The sequence below is a fragment of the Podarcis filfolensis genome, assembly GCF_964270895.1.
Source record: "Podarcis filfolensis genome assembly, chromosome: 7".
In the NCBI taxonomy this organism is placed as follows: Eukaryota; Metazoa; Chordata; class Lepidosauria; order Squamata; family Lacertidae; genus Podarcis; species Podarcis filfolensis.
Genome location: NC_139603.1, coordinates 90,838,083 through 90,855,347, shown reverse-complemented (window position 1 = coordinate 90,855,347; position 17,265 = coordinate 90,838,083). Strand labels below are relative to the sequence as shown.

At 52.3% G+C, this 17,265-nt stretch overlaps 1 protein-coding gene across 5 annotated transcripts in view; it reads left to right on the top strand.

Moving 5' to 3' along the window:
• WDR97 (WD repeat domain 97) overlaps nt 1-17,265 on the top strand; it is a 46,206-nt gene that overhangs the window by 4,416 nt on the left and 24,525 nt on the right. For 4 of the 5 annotated variants that reach the window (XM_083621806.1, XM_083621807.1, XM_083621808.1 and 1 more), the window contains exons 2-16: nt 1,034-1,227; nt 1,893-2,074; nt 4,071-4,660; nt 5,990-6,111; nt 7,343-7,991; nt 9,835-9,983; nt 11,279-11,515; nt 11,623-11,713; nt 12,927-13,059; nt 13,187-13,314; nt 13,915-13,990; nt 14,282-14,437; nt 14,724-14,870; nt 15,592-15,735; nt 15,819-16,049. In XM_083621806.1, the coding sequence (XP_083477932.1) occupies nt 1,206-1,227; nt 1,893-2,074; nt 4,071-4,660; nt 5,990-6,111; nt 7,343-7,991; nt 9,835-9,983; nt 11,279-11,515; nt 11,623-11,713; nt 12,927-13,059; nt 13,187-13,314; nt 13,915-13,990; nt 14,282-14,437; nt 14,724-14,870; nt 15,592-15,735; nt 15,819-16,049 (3,057 nt within the window). In that variant the 5' untranslated portion in view covers nt 1,034-1,205. Of the gene's footprint in view, nt 1-1,033; nt 1,228-1,892; nt 2,075-4,070; nt 4,661-5,989; nt 6,112-7,342; nt 7,992-9,834; nt 9,984-11,278; nt 11,516-11,622; nt 11,714-12,926; nt 13,060-13,186; nt 13,315-13,914; nt 13,991-14,281; nt 14,438-14,723; nt 14,871-15,591; nt 15,736-15,818; nt 16,050-17,265 lie in introns of those variants that run through there. The other variant, XR_014549928.1, reaches the window with a different exon arrangement.

The following is a 17,265-nucleotide window of genomic DNA, read 5'->3' as shown; positions in this document are numbered from 1 at the left end:
CGCCTGGCCTTTGCCTGCTGAGACATAGCTGTCAACGTTTTCCTTTTTTTAAGGGAAATTCCCTTATTCCAAATAGGATTCCTTGCAAGAAAAGGGAAAAGTTGACAGCTATGTGCTGAGATAGGACGCTCTCTAGTTGTGATTGTAATTGGTATTAAACTGTTTTTAATACTGAATTTTAAATTGTTGCAACCTTCCCTGGGACCCTGTGGTGAAGGGAGTGTAAGAAATAATAATAATAATAATAAATCGCCACCACCACCACCATCGGAACAAAACTCATGGTGATTTTATGGTTAAAGAATCCATGGTTTAGGTTGATGTGCGATGAGACCTAGGATGGGTGGCTTCCTTGGGCGGCTCTCATTAGATCTTCTCCCCAATTCCCTATGACATGCCTACTGTTGTGGGGAATACTGAGCTGGATGTACATATGAAAAAGCACAGTACTTCCAATAAATATGGACTATAATTTGCAATTCTGCCTTGTCGCTTCCAACAGATGAGCTGAAAGCCCTCTGCATTTCTACAGAAACACTCTCTCTTTTTTTTTTTAAATAAATTTTTATTGATTTTCCAACATATATTAAAACACAATACAACTGACAACACATAAACAAACAAACATATAAACACGTATAATTTCATAACCTCTTTTCCTTAAACCTTGTTTCAACGACTTCCCCATACCTCCCTTTTCTGCATCCCTGTTTTAAACTTTTCCAGCAACCCCTAATTTCAATTACTTATAATTCACTTTAATCCTTTTTCTCTTACCCAATTATTTGTCACTGCAATTCTGTTTTACATTACCCATGACATTTTAGCACTCATTAATTTTACAACAGTTCTTAAGATAAACTTTAAATTTCTTCCAATCTTCTTCCACCGTCTCTTTCCCTTGGTCATGGATTCTGCCAGTCATCTCAGCCAGTCCTCTACAGAAACACTCTCATGGTTAATGGTTACCCAGGGTGGCTGGGCTTTTAATAACATCATTATTTAAAAAAAAATATTATTGCTACTTTTTCAGGTTCCACTGCGGACCCCGTGCCTTGAAAGCTGGTTCCAAGTCCAGCTTTGCAGGTTATAGGAGGGTGTTTGGTTCCCTTTGCCCTTCAGCATCCTCTGTGTGGATGAGCTGCTCTGTTCTCCCCTGATACGAGGAGTCTGCTGTCCAGAGTAAGGCAGAACTTACAGGGACGATGGAGGCGGAACGCAGAAGCTGTAAGCAGGGTTGCATCGGGGTGGGGTGGTGTTAATAGCAGCCCTGAGGGGTCCAGATCCTGCCCCTGAGTGTGTTCACCAGCCTCATCATGCTGCTGAGCTAAGCCAGGAGTTGTCCCCAAGGGGTGATGCTCTCAGGGGCTTGTGTGGGGAGGGAGAGACCCAGAGACAAATGGGTACAAATGAGTAAGTAAAGGTAAAGGGACCCCTGACCATTAGGTCCAGTCGTGGCCGACTCTGGGGTTGCGGCGCTCATCTCGCTTTATTGGCTGAGAGAGCCGGCGTGCAGCTTCCGGGTCATGTGGCCAGCATGACTAAGCCGCTTCTGGCAAACCAGAGCAGCGCACGGAAACGCCGTTTACCTTCCTGCTGGAGTGGTGCCTATTTATCTACTTGCACTTTGATGTGCTTTCAAACTGCTAGGTTGGCAGGAGCAGGGACTGAGCAATGGGAGCTCACCCCGTCACGGGGATTTGAACCGCCAACCTTCTGATCAGCAAGCCCTGGGCTCTGTAGTTTAACCCACAGCGCCACCCGCGTCCCCCTGTACAAAAGAGTACTTCCTGTAAAAAGGGGGAAATGGAACAGCACCTCACAGGGGTGTGGAGGGAACCGATGGGTCACTTGTGAGTGACATCGTTACAGCTCCCATCTTCCTCCAACAGCCACTCGTGGAGAGCGAAGGAAGCGGCTGCGCCTGTCCTTGGAGCCCTTTGAAAATACGAAGGAGGTGGGAGCGGAGGAGGAGAAGCAGAATGAGCCACAGCCGGTACCCAAGGCTCAGCCAAGCAGGGCGTACCTACACTGGATCAAACTCCAGAAACGCCTCCGCCGCGCTCTGGACCTGGTACATTTCTTGGGGGAGAAGCCAGTCTGGCCAGGGGGATCCAGGTGTGGCAGCTGTATCTCAGTGAAATCCTCAGCACCTGGGGATCAGGAGAGGAGAGGTGCCAGGGCACCAGCCACTTGGACCTGCTCAGAAAATGGCACCATGCACCTGTCTCAAGTATCCTCCTGCTGCTTCAGGTGTCCCAGAGATGTTTCCTGCCATTGCAAACAGGCTTTTGGAGGGGGCTCACATGAACCCTCTTGTGGAAGGGAACATCCAGTGCCTTGAATGGTCATCCGTTGGTACCTTATTCCTCTCTTCCTGCTCCCTGCAAATGTGCTCTGAATATCAGGGGCCAACAAGATGCCTGGGTGAGCCCTCGAGAAAGACCCACGTCCCTCAGGGCTCTCCTCCCTCATCTGGGGTTCCAGGCATTCAGAGGCATTTTCTGCCTCCAACAGGTGGCAGTAAAACACAGCTGTTGAAGCGAGCAGCTTTTGCTCGCCTTTTACTCCATGAATGTGGCACATCCCCTTTTAAAGAAATCTAAGTAGGTGACCATGACGGCATCTTTGGGGAGCAAATTCCATTTTTAAAACTATGTGCTGCATACTGTGGTGCCCCAGCATATTTGGGTAGTAGGAGCTGAAATCCAAACTGTATGAAATTGAAGGAGAATGTCAGGGCCAAGCCCTGTTGGTTGTCCTGAGCTCCTCTGCCTCGCGTTCTGAGCCCCTCGCAGAAGCAGACAATATTTGCTGCTCCCTTTGTGGGGCCTGCCTTAACCTGTTTTGTTCTGCCATCAAGGTGTTTCCCAGCCTCCTGATCCCCCGAGAGCTCTCCAAGGTCTCTGGGACCTCATAGCTAGAGCCAGCGGCGTAGCTGGCCGTTCAGGTGCCGGGTGCGGGGGCGTGTCCTGCAGCTGGGGGGGGGGGCGATCTGTGCCCATGGGGGCGGGGCAAGCCTCTCTGACGCTTGGAGCCTTTATTATTATTATTATTATTATTATTATTATTATTATTATTATTATTATACCCCACCCTCCCCAGCCAAGACCAGGCTCAGGGCGGCTAACACCAATATAAAAACAATTGATTGAAATACAACTTAAAAACAAGATTAAAATACAACATTAAAATGCAGCCTCATTTCAGTAGGAACTCAAATCAAAAACTTTTTGGGGATGAAAACGTCAAGTCTTCACCAAGGCCAACTATCCAGACTGGTCCTACGTGGGCCAGAAAAAAGCCAGGGAAGTCCCCAAATAGGAGTTCCATCACAGAAGGAAAAAGGAAAGAGGAAAGAGGGGAAGGGAATCAAACTGATTCTAAGCCAAAGGCCAGGCGGAACAACTCTGTCTTACAGGCTCTGTGGAAAGAAATCAGATCCCGCAGGGCCCTGGTCTCATGAGACAGAGCGTTCCACCAGGCCGGGGCCAGTGTTGAAAAGGCCCTGGCTCTGGTTGAGGCTAATCTGACTTCCTTAGGGCCTCTAGGGTGTTGTTATTTATGGACCTTAAGGTCCTCTGTGGGGCATACCGGGAGAGGCGGTCCCATAGGCACGAGGGTCTTCCACCTCCCCCTCAGCTGTAGGGCGGCTGAGAGGCAGTAGGCAGACGCAAGACCCACGCTGCTGTTACAGGCAATGTGGAACCTGCAGGCACCTAAGGCACCACGTCACTCCTTAAAAGTTTTGTGAGCCCAATTTTTTAAAAATTCATTTTGTCACACACACACCCCTCAGTGATGACACCCGGGGCTGACCACACCCCCTGCACCCCCTTCCTCCGCCACTGGCCTGAGCCCCTGGTGCCCTCATAGGGGTCTCTGCCCATGTCCAAGGAACGGGCAGCTCCCATGACGCTTCCAGAAAAGGAATCATAACATGGAAGAGTTGGAAGGGACCCGAGGCTCATGCAGTCCTGGAATAAGCTTGCGCAGAGAGCACTCCCCTCGGCCCGATGCTCTTGCTGGTGGGGGGCCAACGCTGCCTGTCCCTCGTCTTGCTCTTGCAGATGAAGAAGGAGGACTTGAAGCCCATCCACCTGAGCCACGGCCTGCAGCACCTGAGTCGCTCAGCCTTGGGCAGCCCCGTGCGGTGCGTGACGCACGATGTGCACGGGAATCGCTTTGTGGTGCTCGACTCGGAGAACAAGCTGCACTCCTTGAAGGAGGAGGGCTCCTACAAGAGCTGCCTGAGGGCCCCTGCCCCCATGGCGGGAATCCTGCACGCCTCCCTGGTCAACCAGTTTGTGGCTTGGGACGAGGGCGGCCTCCAGGTCCTCGACTCCGGCTTCCAGCTGCTCTCCCAGGTCCGCTCCACCATGCCCATCCGATGCGGGATCTACAGCGAGAACCTGAACCGGATCGTGACCGCGGGGGACGGGAACCTGACCATCTGGGACTTCCGCTACGGCTGCCGGAGCCTGCAGTGCCGCGTCGTCCTGAGCGAGGGCCTGGGGCCCGGAGACGTCTTCTCCCACATCGCCCTGGACACCAGCAGCTTCCAGCCCCAGCGCTGCTTCACCTCCAGCACGACAGGCGCTGCGGCCTGGGATATCTCCAGTGGGAAACTCCTCTCTTTCAAGAAGGAGCTCCACAACAGGTGAGGCTCCTGCCGGGCCCCGCAGAGAGCCGGTCTTCCCAGCAAGGAGAGAGGCCCCACTGGGAACAGGATGCCCCCATGGAAGGATGGGCTTTCAGTGCTGCTCTCTTGGGCACAGAGCTGGGGCAGGTTCCTCCTTGTTCCATCTTCGACTATATAAGGCAGCGGTTTCCAAACTTTTCTGGTCTGCCACCCACTTGGTTCCGTTAATTCATTTCCAGTGGCCCCCGCACCCTACTTTATAAAAAACATCATTCGGAGCAATGGCTTGCACAACCCACTAAGGGAGATAATTATTGGAGATATTAATATTGTGCAGCTTGAACCAATCGGATGCATAAAAACTGAACCCTATTAGAATACAAATTGTCCAGACCCATAAATCAGATTCAAAGCTTCACTAACTGGAACTTCTTCAAAAACAGGTACAAAACAATGGTACCTCCAGAAAGTTGTATAAAGTGCGTGTATATTCAAGCATAACTTAAATATATAACATAATTACAATCTGCAAAAATCAAAGCTCTGTTTATTCCATAGCTTGCACGAACCTGGATCCAGCCTGAGTCTATACAGCTCCCAGAGAGGGTAATTTACACCTCCTTCTCCCGCTGTGCCTGAGAACAAAGAGCCCAAAGGCAACTCCCTTTCAAAATGGCAAATTTGCAATTGAATACCTTAATCATGTGACTTAAGGTTAAACACTCACCTGTAAGAGCAGAGAACATTATCAGTTAATCATTAACGCGCTTAGAGAGCTTCAGAATGGCCCAGTGGAATTTCCCACTGCGCACCACCCAGGCTGCGGCTAGTTTGACCCCCACCCCACCCCCATGACTGAGAAGCACCTCCACTTGACCTCCTGTGGCCCCAGCGTTATTTGTTTTTATGATTTCTTAAATTTGTTAGTGACTTTATCTTGCCCAAGGCAACCCAAAGCAACTTACAACCAAACTTGAGACTAGAGGCGGGAGGGGGTGCATTTATCCAAGGAAGCCAATGGGAAGTAGATCCCGAAGACACGGGAGAGAGAGAGAGAGAATGTCTCTTCGCGCACAAAGCACAACATCCAGAATTCTCTCCCACAAGTTGTGGTGGTGGTGACTGAACCCTGGGGCTCTGAAAAGGGTGGCAGTTCTTGGTTTGTGTCCTGCTGCTAATACCTCAGAGCCACCTGACTGAGCTGCTTTGGGAAGCGGAGGGCTGGTCTGCATGGTCCATGGAAACATAAGATCGTAGAGTGGTAGAGTTGTAAGGGATCCTGGAGACCACGCAGTCCAAGAAGGACCTGATGTAACCCGGGCTGCTCTTCTTCGTCTTCTCTCCCAGGGTGATCACAGACCTCACCTACTGCGAAGTGATCGGCTGTGCCATCACGGCCTCACGGGACACAACCATCAAGGTCTGGGACAAGAACTGGCACATTCAGATGGTCTTTGTGGGCCACACGGGTGAGCGTGGGTGCGTCACTCTCAGCCAGGATGCGGAGATAAGGGCAACTGAAGAATCCCCCCCCCAGCCGCTAGGAAGGCCTTTGGCAAGAGACCGACGCCTCTTTCCCCCTTAGGCTGGGACACACTCACATTTGCAGCACCTCTGGCTGCTGCCTCCCTCGCAGGAGTGGCGTGTCCAAGAGGGGTGCCTCATCGTCATGGGGGCAGCCCTGGCTGCAATAGCCACTCTTTCCTCCTACAGGATAGTTTTATGGCCAGAAAGTCAATGGGGGAGTTTTTCCCAACATGAAAATACAACGATGGGAGGCTGAACCTGTTGAATTTCTGCCTAGCACGCAGCTGCTAAAAGGCATAAGGGTGCCGAGCAGTTGTTGATGTTGAATGTCTCTAGGTCTTTGATAAGGTCTGCTGAGCCACCGTTGGACATTTGAATATCTATCCTGGCCAAGACATCTAGCTATATGAATTAGTACTGGGTTGTAAGTGCGGGAATGTTCAGGGATTCAGGAGAGGATATATTGTCTGATAATAGCCTTTCCAGCTTGTGTTAACAAGTTCACAATTTAGCAGAGTAACATTCCCCTTTTTAAACTCACAGCAGATGCGTTTGCTCAGACGCTCTAAAGCTTCTATAAAAGATAAGACACGACCAGTCTTCTATAAAAGTATAAAAAGAGTTTACTCACATTCTGTTCACAGTTGGATCCCAGAAGGCAGACTTAGCTTCGAAAAGTAACATACACGTGGAAACTATCTCATAAGGAGATAGTTTGTCCTCTCTTGGCTGGAGGCCAAAAGAGCATCTTTGGCTAAGCAGATGTTGCTTATTTAATGCATGTAGTCACAGAGAGAGAGATGGCTGCCCTGCCCTGTGCTTTTGTCATTACCTGCACAGGTGAGGCCCTGCCCACCTCTAGTCACATGCAGAGGAAGTCTGTCCCGGCCCAGAAGGAAACAGGAAGTTTACCTGCTGGCTGGACAAACATTCCTCCCCATGAGTAAACATGTTGACTCTAGGAATGTTGTACTTGACTGCTCTTGTGCTTCACATCCCACAGTAAGGAGAACCAAGAGCTCAAAGCAGGACCAGGTGGAGCCTGTTCTCCTTCCTGCAGCTCTTCTGAAGATGCGCGAAGGCATTGATCCGCTCCTGTCTCCATCCCCACGTAGCTGTGACTGGCTTTGGCCCCCTTTGAGCTTCTTGTGCCCCCCCACCTTGTGCCCCCAGGTCCGGTCGTTGCTGTGACCATCTACCCTCAGAGGCCCCTCATCTTCTCCGCCTCCCAGGACGGCACCATCCGCACCTGGAACCTCAACACCATTGACCAGGTGGACCAGGTCCATTTGTCGGAGCCCGTGGAGACCCTGAAGGCCGTGACCCTTTCTCACGTCGTCTCCGTCTCCGGCTCTTCCCTGACCCTCTGGAAGATCAACAAGCTCTACTCGCTGTACACGCCCGTGGGCTGCCGCGTCCGGCGCATCAGCTGCGTCAACCTGGAGGCCCTGGGTCCCTTCCCCGTCCGCGCCCTCTGCGTCTGCCAGGACTCCACCGTGCGGATGGTGGATGCTCAGAGCGGAGTCATCATCGGCATCCTCTTCCTGGACAGCCCCCGCCAGGGTCTGGACGTGGCGTACTGCCTGCCCCGGGAGACCCTCTTTGTGCTGATGGAGGATGGGGCCGTGCTGTGGGTCAACAGCGCCCAGGACCCCATGCAGGTCAAGAAGAGCCTTCCGGGCCACACCTGGGCGTCTGCCCCCTGCTGCCTCCTGGTCTACAGCCACGTGCTGGACCCAGAGAAGGCCTATTCCCAGTGGCTGGATGTGGTGGATTGCAAGGGCTACAGGAAGCAGTGGCTGAAACTCCCGGATAAAAACAGGTAAAGCGGGTGGGATGGACGGGGCGGGACTCGAGAGAAGCCCCTCTCTTTTTTTTCAAAATTTTATTGGTTTTCACAACATTATAAACAAACAAACATAAATCATAGCCTTATTGAAAATTACACTTATTAACATTGTTAAATGACTTCCTTGCTTCCCCTTGGTTGAATTTCATTGCATATCCTTTTAACGGTTTTCCAAATCACAGTTCTTATAAAATTTAACTTAAACATTAACATTCTTAAATCTTCACATTATGAAATTAAACATATTAATTCATCACTTAACATAAATAAAATCCTAAGCCAATTAAGTATCTGCAAGCTGTTTTCAGTTAATTTAACTTAACATATTTATCTAAGTAATCATTAAATTTGATCCAATCTTCCTGATACTCCTCCTCCTTCTGGTCGCGGACTCTTCCGGTTAGGTCGGCTAGCTCCGAAAAATCCATCATCTTCATCTGCCATTCTTCTATCGTTGGTAATTCTTGGGTTTTCCACTTTTTAGCTAACAAAATACGAGCAGCAGTTGTGGCATACAAAAATAATTTAACATCTTTTGAGAGAAGCCCCTCTCACCTCCTTCATTGCCAGGGCTGCCAGTGGGTCTTACTCTCCGGTAGGTGCTGCTGCCACCCTCCTTCCCAACTACTCCTTCATCCTGCCTGGGGTGCAGCAAAGCAGTTGCTGGTCAACGTTCCCTTATGAGTTAATTTGGCGTGTAAAGGGAGCCCACACTCTCATCAGAAGACCCTCAGAAGAGCCTGCGGGGTTAATAATAATAATAATAATAATAATAATAATAATAATAATTTATTTATACTCCACCCATCTGGCTGGGTTTCCCCAGCCACTCTGGGCGGCTTCCAGCAAAACATTAAAATACAATAATTCATCAAATATTAAAAGCTTCCCTTGCAACTCCATTCCTAAACTCCCAGTAGCAGAGGCTCCAGGCGTCCCGGCACATGGGATGCTGAAAACCAGAGTCTGCCCTGCCTAGCGGTAGCCAGGCTCCCCGCTCTGCTGGAAGGGCCAAGGCACCTGGGCTGTCCTCCTGAGACACAGCAGACCACAGCAGACATTGCTTTTCCATGTGCCTTAAATCCTGTGCTTTACATTCCCCATGTCTGCCTGCCTTTCCCCACCCCACCCCCGCTATTTGTTTTTTTATTTATTAATACTGTATTTTTTATTAATATTTTAACAATAAGAACATCAAACATCACATTTCAAAAGCAGGAGCTGTAGAACACCAAAACTGGAATTTCCCCATTAGAAACATGCACAGTCACTGATTTGGTGTCAACATATAAAATCATGATAGAGTTTGACAAACTAATCAAACTACAAGTAATATCTATACCAAGTCATGATACACATAAAAAAATGAAATGAAATAAAAGTATCATGGAAAGTCTTAAAATAAATAATGCTTTGAGGTGGCTTGAAGTGAGAACAAAAATGAAACCTTAGACTATTCATATAACTAAAGAGCCACATGGCAGAAGGATGTTATTTTTCCCCCAGGTGAGCCAGGTTCACCCAAGAACCTGGGCGGGGAGAGGGGGGGGTTAGGAAATGATGCCAAGCACACAGTTCAAAGCGCTGGTGCAAGAAGATTACCAGGTTTGGCTATGCTCACGAAATCTATAAAGTCAACCCAGGTTGCAGCAAAACTCTCTTTTTGAATTTGTCCTTGTGCAAACCTTTTTATTTTCTTTTACCACATCCAGATTGCACTAATCCTTCCCCCGACCCCAGAAGCTGCCATTCCACCATGCATATCTGTCTGAACATGCTTATCAAAGGACGCTTCTCTTCCCCTCCCCCCCCCCAGGTTCCTGCTAATTTTGGGGCACAAAACGGGCTTCCTGACCGTGGTGGAGTGGTTTCTGGCCCGAAACCGGTACAAGGTGGACGCTCACGGCTCCCAAGCGGTCACAGCCTTGGCTGAATACCCCACGCAGATGTGTATCATTTCGGCAGGTGAGTCCTCTGGTTAGGCAAACCCAAATATCAGGGATGGGGGGTGCAGATCTTCACCCTCCATGTATCTGCCCCCCCAGGCACACGAGTGCTGCCCGGTGGTAATACGGGGAGGAGCTCAGACCCCCAACCCACAAATATTGAGGGGGATGAAGCCCCTTCTGCCCTCTATAGTTGGTGTCCCCAAAGGTCAGAGAAGGTCTTTTGGTAGTCCAGCTCTGGAGCTCCCTCCCCCAGGAGACCCTGACCAACGTGGATGGCTTTAAAAGAGGATGAGGTAAATTCAAAGAAGCCTCTGGATGTATATTTTGCTCTAGGAGACTTAGTTTGGTCAGAATCGAATCTACCCTTCCAGAGTTAATGCTAAATACATCGCTTCTGGTCAGTGAGCCACCAGAGCTGCTAAAGAGGCATGAAAATTTGTGTCTGGGCCTTTTTGGATTTGTCTGCCCATGCGCTATCTGAAACCCAGGGGGCACCTTGGTTGCCAGATGTGAAATATCACGCTTACTTGAATGTAATGCTCACCTTGAGGTGCGCATTGGATTTGACGGCGCATTAGATTCATGTAAATACGGTATATTGGGAATGTTTTCAGCTCTCCTGCCCCACTGCAAGGAAGGTACAGTTTCCAGCCTAAACATCTTAATGATTTGGGCCCTTCAGTAGTACAGTACTTAGAGAGAGACAGGGGCCAGGAATTTAGCAGTTCAGAGGTGGATAGAAATACAGGGATACAAAAATCAAACCATTCATTCTATTTTTGGGGACTCAGATGTAAGAAAAGGGCAGGAGACGTATCCGTGTATAAGACGCCCCCTAATTTTTGACATTATTTTTAAAGGGAAAAACCTAGTCTTATACACGGAAAAATACGGTAATTCTGCTAAGTGGCTACAGCAAAATTCTATGGCGAGTTAAACAGTGGAATCCACCATTAGATATTTAGAATATTTGCTGGAACCAAGACCACTGGTGGAGGAAGAGGAGTGGGGGGGGGGAGTGCACCGCCCCCGGCAGTGCAGTCCTGGTGGGGTGCCATCATGGCTGCCCCCCGTCTGCGCTGGGCACCATACCCATACAGGTGGCATGCCCCGCCCCCAGGACACGCACCAGCCCTGCCCCAGCCTGCTCTCTGCCCCCCTGGTGCTGGAGCATGAAGCTCTGCCACTGAACAAGACCCCTGGTTAGAAGGGACTCGGGCATCATGCAGACCAGCCCCTCCAAACTCAAGGCAATAACATGGTGTAGATCTGCTGGGGCTGACCCTGTGCCTCTCCTTGCCCCTGGGGCAGGTGCCGATCGCACGGTGAAGATGTGGCGCGTCTTCCCCTACACCACGGAGTGCCTGGTCCCGCTGCTGAGCTTCTCCTGTGCCTCCCCTGCCTTGCACCTGTGCTCCCTGGGGGAGACGCTGGCGGTGGCCTTCCAGGACCCCCAGACGGCCACCTATAGCGTCGTCTACTACAACCTGATGAAGCAGACGCGCTCCGAGCACAAACCCGAAGACGACGCCCAGGACGACATCACAGGTGCGTGGGAGCCGGGAGGGCGCAAAGGCCAGGCCGGGGGGGAGGGAAGGGGGGCTCGGCTCTCCTGTCTCACGGCTGCCGCCCCCTCGCTGCCTCCCTTCCTCCAGGCCTCTGCTGCTGCCCCAACCTGAAGCTCTTCGCCTCGTCCAGCAGAGATGGATCCGTGAAGATCTGGGACATTGAGAACAAGCTGCTGCGGTGACTGACGGGCTGGATTCTGAATGGGGAATGGGGGTGTCCTGTGGGCTGGGGCAGCCTCCTGCTCCCAATGGGGCTCTCTCCTCCTTGCAGCTTTTGCACCCAGCACTGGAAAGCAGGTGGCCTTTAAGGAGAGGCTGGGGGCCATCTGTCCGGGATGCTTTGGTTGCCATTCCAGCATCGCAGGGGGTTGGGCTGGATGGCCCTTGGGGAGCCCATCTCTACGATCCTATGTCTGCTGGCATGCCTTTGGTGAGCAAGCACAGGGGCATCGGAAGCTGCAGGCCACAGGTTCCTCCAACTCAGCATCATCCACACCAGGGTCTCCCCAGACTTGGTCTCCAGCTGTTGCTGAACTACAATGCCCATCATCCAAAGCTCACAGGACCAGCGGTCAGGGATAATGGGAACTGTAGTACAAAACCAGCTGGGGACCCAAGTTTGGGGAACCCTGGTCTACACTGACTGGTAGCAATGGTTCTGGCAGGCTTTGAGCAGGGCTCTCCCCCAGCCTTGTCTGGAGACGCCCAGGGACCAGCCCCAGTCTGGCACCCACTCAGTTGGGAGCAAGCGCCATGGGGATCCAGCAGGCTTCATTCGGAGCAAGCCAACTCTATGTCGTGTCCCACACAGGGGTGCCTGCTTTGCTTGCAGGGCAGTGTGGTGCCCCCTGATTGTTTTGGAGGCTGTTGGAAGTTTGAAATGTTTGCTCTCCTGACACCTCTCCCGACACCCGAGGAAAATAAAAGAAAATAGCTGCAGACAACCCTCCTCCTCCACTTCCCCACCAGCGTTTGGAGTTTCCATCGCTGCTGTTCTCAAAATTCCTTTCCCACCTTCCCTTTAATTTTCCTGATCCATCCATTTCTTGTTTCTATTTAGAACTGTAGATTTGGAAGGGACTCCCCTGGGTCATCCATCCCAACCCCCCCCCCCAATGCAGGAATCCCAGCTGAAGGATCCAATGAGACTTTATATCCATATCTACCTTTCAGGCGACCGCGCCTTTCCCACACGTGACAACCAAATGTTTTGCTGGGGTTTTAAAGCGGAGCTTAAGGCGTTCTCCATGCGCCTTGTGGTTTTAATGTTTCCATCCATGGCGGAGAGTCTGTGCTAGGTCCTCTGCTCTGGTTGCCCAACCGGGGCTTGTGGGGGTTTGGGGAAGGGTCCCTGGAAGACAAGCTCACCCCCCCGCATTTCTGCCCTGCAGGCACCTGAAGATGAACAGCATCCCAGAGAGCCTGGCCTTTGCCAACCACTGGGGGGACCTGCTGGTTGGGCTGGAGAAGCACGTCTTCCTCATCCACCACAACAAGTACCTGCCCAACTACTACAGGATGAAGGTGGGGCGCCTGGCGTCCCTTGGGGGTGGGGGGCAGGCCACCCGGCCAGGCTCCCTGCTGCTGCCCCCGTGCTCTTTGCTGGGGAAGTCTGTGCCCTGGGACAAAGACCCTTTCCTGTCTCTTGCAGCTGCTGTGCGCCAGGTTCCTGGAGCCCCTCAAGGGCATCCCTCTCCCCATCAGCGACTCCCACTTTGAGGCTCTGGTCAAGGAGAACGTCCGGCGGCTGAAGCAGGACCCGCCCTTGGAGGAGACCGAGTAAGATTCTGGAAAGCAGCCTTGGCACTGAGCACCCAGCGCCAGGGGTACAGCATCTGGCTCCTTCCCTCGCTCTGGTGCCCCTTAGCAGGGCTGCGGAGACGAGGACACCTATGGATCTAGCGCTATCCATGCACACAGGGCAAGTTGAGGGTGCAAAATGACAGGTCTCTGCCCCGAGGACTTTACATTCTGTCATTTTAGGAGGGGAAAGGAAATGGAGGCAGGGAAGAAACAGAGGAATTGGAGCGTTTGTTTTGTCAATCCCTGCGTAGGCTAAGCTGCAGTGTGCCTGGGGGGGGGGCTGCAGGAGCTTGAGGTGTTGTGGCAAAGGCACCATAGAAAGGTTGGTTTTAGAAGGGAGAGGAAGGAGGGCAGAGAAAGAATCCTGCTGGATCCCTTCCAGCTCTACCATTCTGTGGTTCTGTTTGGGGAGGCAGTTCCCAGGGCAAAGAGGCCACTGGGTGGCCCAGGGTGGTGCTGGCGGCTGTTTTCGGACAGAGGAGCAGCTGAGCATCCCTGGGGAGAGGTCCAAAGTCAGGATGCCAAGCTGCCTCTGGCGTCTCCTCTGTCTGTCTCTCTTTTGTTCTCCACACACAGGTCCCCTGTGCCTGGAGCCCGCAGGATGGCCTTGCAGGAGTCCAGAGTGCTCCGCGACATCCACGCCAGGGCGGAGGTAAGGCCTGCCGCTCCCCCTGAGGAGACCAGAGCTGCTTCAAAGGGCAGCAGTGCCCTCGCTGGTGCCAAGGCCAGCTCCACAAGAGGGTTCAAGGGAGAGCAAAGATCAGGCACTTCCCAAGGGGAAAGCAGGCTGCGGGAGGGGAGAGCGTGTCTGGAGGGGGGGAGAAGGGAGGCCCACATGCCCAAGGCTGAATCTGGCTGGGCAAGGGGCTCTCTGGCCGTGGGGCAGAGCATGGGAGGGAGGAGAGAGGGGCAGAGATGCCTTGAGTCCTGCACCCTCTTGCAGGGACTCTCCCAGATGGCCGACAGGGACCAGGATCTGGAGCTGGTCCAGAAGGGGAAAGTGAGCGTGACCAAGAAATCGCGGCCCACCAAGGAAATGAAGGAAGAGGCCTTTGAGAAATACCTGCAGATATTCTACAAGCCGCAACCCAAAATTGAGGTGGGGCTGGGCTGCTGAACTGGGCTGGGGGGTCGATGGGACTTGGTGGCAGGGAAGGGGCACCTTCCAGGCTAGGGGGTCTCCGTGGAGGAGGTCCTGCAGCCCCTCCCTGCCTCAGATGGAAGGGCGAGGGGAGGAGAGGTCAGACTTCCCAGGAGCTTTTGGTCCTTTGAGCATCTCCTCTGCAGAGCCATGGAAGAGAGAGGGGGGGGGGTAGTTTTGCATGTTCATCCTCACAGGTGGCGTTTATTGCGTCTCCGCCCCTCCGCCTTTTCTCTCCTCCCAGATCCCGGTGGAGGACACCTTCAATGCTGATGAGGTGCTGGAAGCCATGTGCCGGGCAAAGTCCATTTCGGAGCTCTATGGGCCAGACGGCATGTTCCTGGGGTCCTTCCCTCCACCCATTTCCCTGCAAGGTCCAGAGACGCTGGAGGTAACTTGTGGGGCGCCCCCCCCTCCATGCTCTGCCCCAGGAGCCATGGGGTCTCCTGCCTGGTGTCCCTGCCCTGTCATCGGTGGCTCTGAGCCAAAGGCCGACTCCCACTGGCCCTTCCTCGGTTTCCCTTGGCGAGAGATGCCTTTGAAGCCAACAGGGGGATACGGCCCTGAGGCTGAGCGTCAGCCTTTCCGCCAGGGCTTGCCAAAGCCTTTTGCCTCCTCGGTCCTGTATACCTGAAGGAGCATCTCCACCCCCATCGTTCTGCCCGGACACTGAGGTCCAGCGCCGAGGGCCTTCTGGCGGTTCCCTCACTGCGAGAAGCAAAGCTACAGGGAACCAGGCAGAGGGCCTTCTCGGTGGTGGCACCTGCCCTTTGGAACACCCTCCCACCAGATGTCAAAGAGAAAAACAACTACCAGACTTTTAGAAGACATCTGAAGGCAGCCCTTTTTAGGGAAGCTTTTAATGTTTAAGAGACTGTTGTATTTTAATATTCTGTTGGAAGCTGCCCAGAGTGACTAGAGAAACCCAGCCAGATGGGCAGGGTATAAATTATTATTATTATTATTATTATTATTATTATTATTATTATTATTATTATTTTGGGTTGCCTGAGGTGATGCCACTGAGTCCTTGTCCAAGGTGGCACCTTGGGGCGACTGTGTGGCGCCATCTTGGTTTGTGAGAGACCCCCTTCCTCCCGCCTTCCCCACAGGACACCAGCCCCCCTGCAGAGGGGAGCCCACAGGCCGTCCTCTCAACAGCCCCGTCTGTGTCTGAAATCAAAGAAGCTTTAACCCCGCTTCCTCCTCCAGCGAGATTCCCGCTTTTTGGAGTGAGGAGGACCAAGAGTGAGCAGGTGAGGGTCTTTGGGGGGCAGCTGGAGTGGGGAAGGGGCTGGGGCAGCGGCAGAGGACTGAGAGTGCCCCTCTTGTCTCCCAGTTAGGCCTGGCACAAAAGGGAAAGAGACCCCCCAAGGAGAAGAGGAGGAGGCTGCCCCCTCCGGTGCCCCCGCCAGTGGTGATAGCCCCTGAGGAGGTCCTGGAGCCCAGCTCTAGCCCTCCCTTGGACGAAGCGGAGATATCTCCCCCCAGCACAAGACGTCCTTCCCCAGGCCTCATACTCTCTGGCATGGACACCAGGGGCAGCAAGGTCAAGATCCGTCGGGCAACGGTGAGATTCCAGAGGTGGGGGCAGGGGGGCATGGAAGCAGGAAGCCCACGGACTGACAAATGGGCACACACCATATCTGTTGTTTAAAATGTGTGCTCGCCTGATCCCAGAAGTTGTTGGCGGACTTGAAGCTGCTACCTGACCCTGAGCCTGATCTTTGGTCTGTCCAGCCCAGTGCTGTCTTCTCTGGCTGGCAGCAATCACTCTCTCTGCAGGGTCTTCCTCAGAGCCCTTTAACTAGGGTGGGCTATTTGGGCAGTAAGGCCCTTTGAGCTTGAGATGCTGTGAAAGATTGAACCCGGGACCTTTTGTATGCTGAGATGGTTTCACTCACACATCTCTGCAATCTGAGCATCGGATGGAGGAGCCTCACAGCATCCACACCCGGCCCAGCCTGCTTCTTCATCAGTCTCAGCTTTGGATCCAGCACAGAGCAAGCAGGTCTCTGTGGTTCCAGCTTCCAGCCCAGCCCAGCTCACAAACACACACAGCTGGGGGTGGGACAGTATTTTGGGAGGCTGGTGAGGACACTTCCATGGCCAGCTAGTGTGTTGCCTCCATCTGTCTTGGAAGACCATGGAAGAGTCTCTCTTCAGGGGTAAAGTCAAACTGCTGGAGAGTTACGGCGCCTGCGGGGGCTGTACAGACCAATACAGGAGAGACATGTTTTATGGCAGGAGGGCCTTTTCTGTGGTGGCTCCCCACCTGTGGGATGCTCTCTCCAGGGAGGCTCACCTGGGGCCTTCCTTACATATCTTTAGGTGCCAGGCAAAAGCATTCCTCTTCTCCGAAGGCCTTTGGCTAATTAGACAATCTATGGCTTTTTAAACAGTGGGGAGATGGGGTGACATTGTTTTTGTTTATTACTATGGTATGTATTTTTTCATTTTTATATTGTAAACCACCCTGTGATCCTCAGTTGGAGGGTGGTATAGAAATTTAATAAATAATAAATAATAATAAATAAATAATAAATAATAGTCTTACAATGGATCTTTTCTGACTAGTTTGGCAACTTATTCTGTTGAATTCTAACCCTCCCTACATGCAGGGCTCCAAGTATTGGAAGGGACTCGGGGCATCATCCAGACTGAACCCCCCGCCCTGCCCCAGCCCACAATGACATTGTGTTTGAATGTTGCAACCCACCCAGGGACCTTAGGGTGAAGGGCGGGTCATTAATAATAATCATTATAGTCCCAAGAGAGGACTGAAG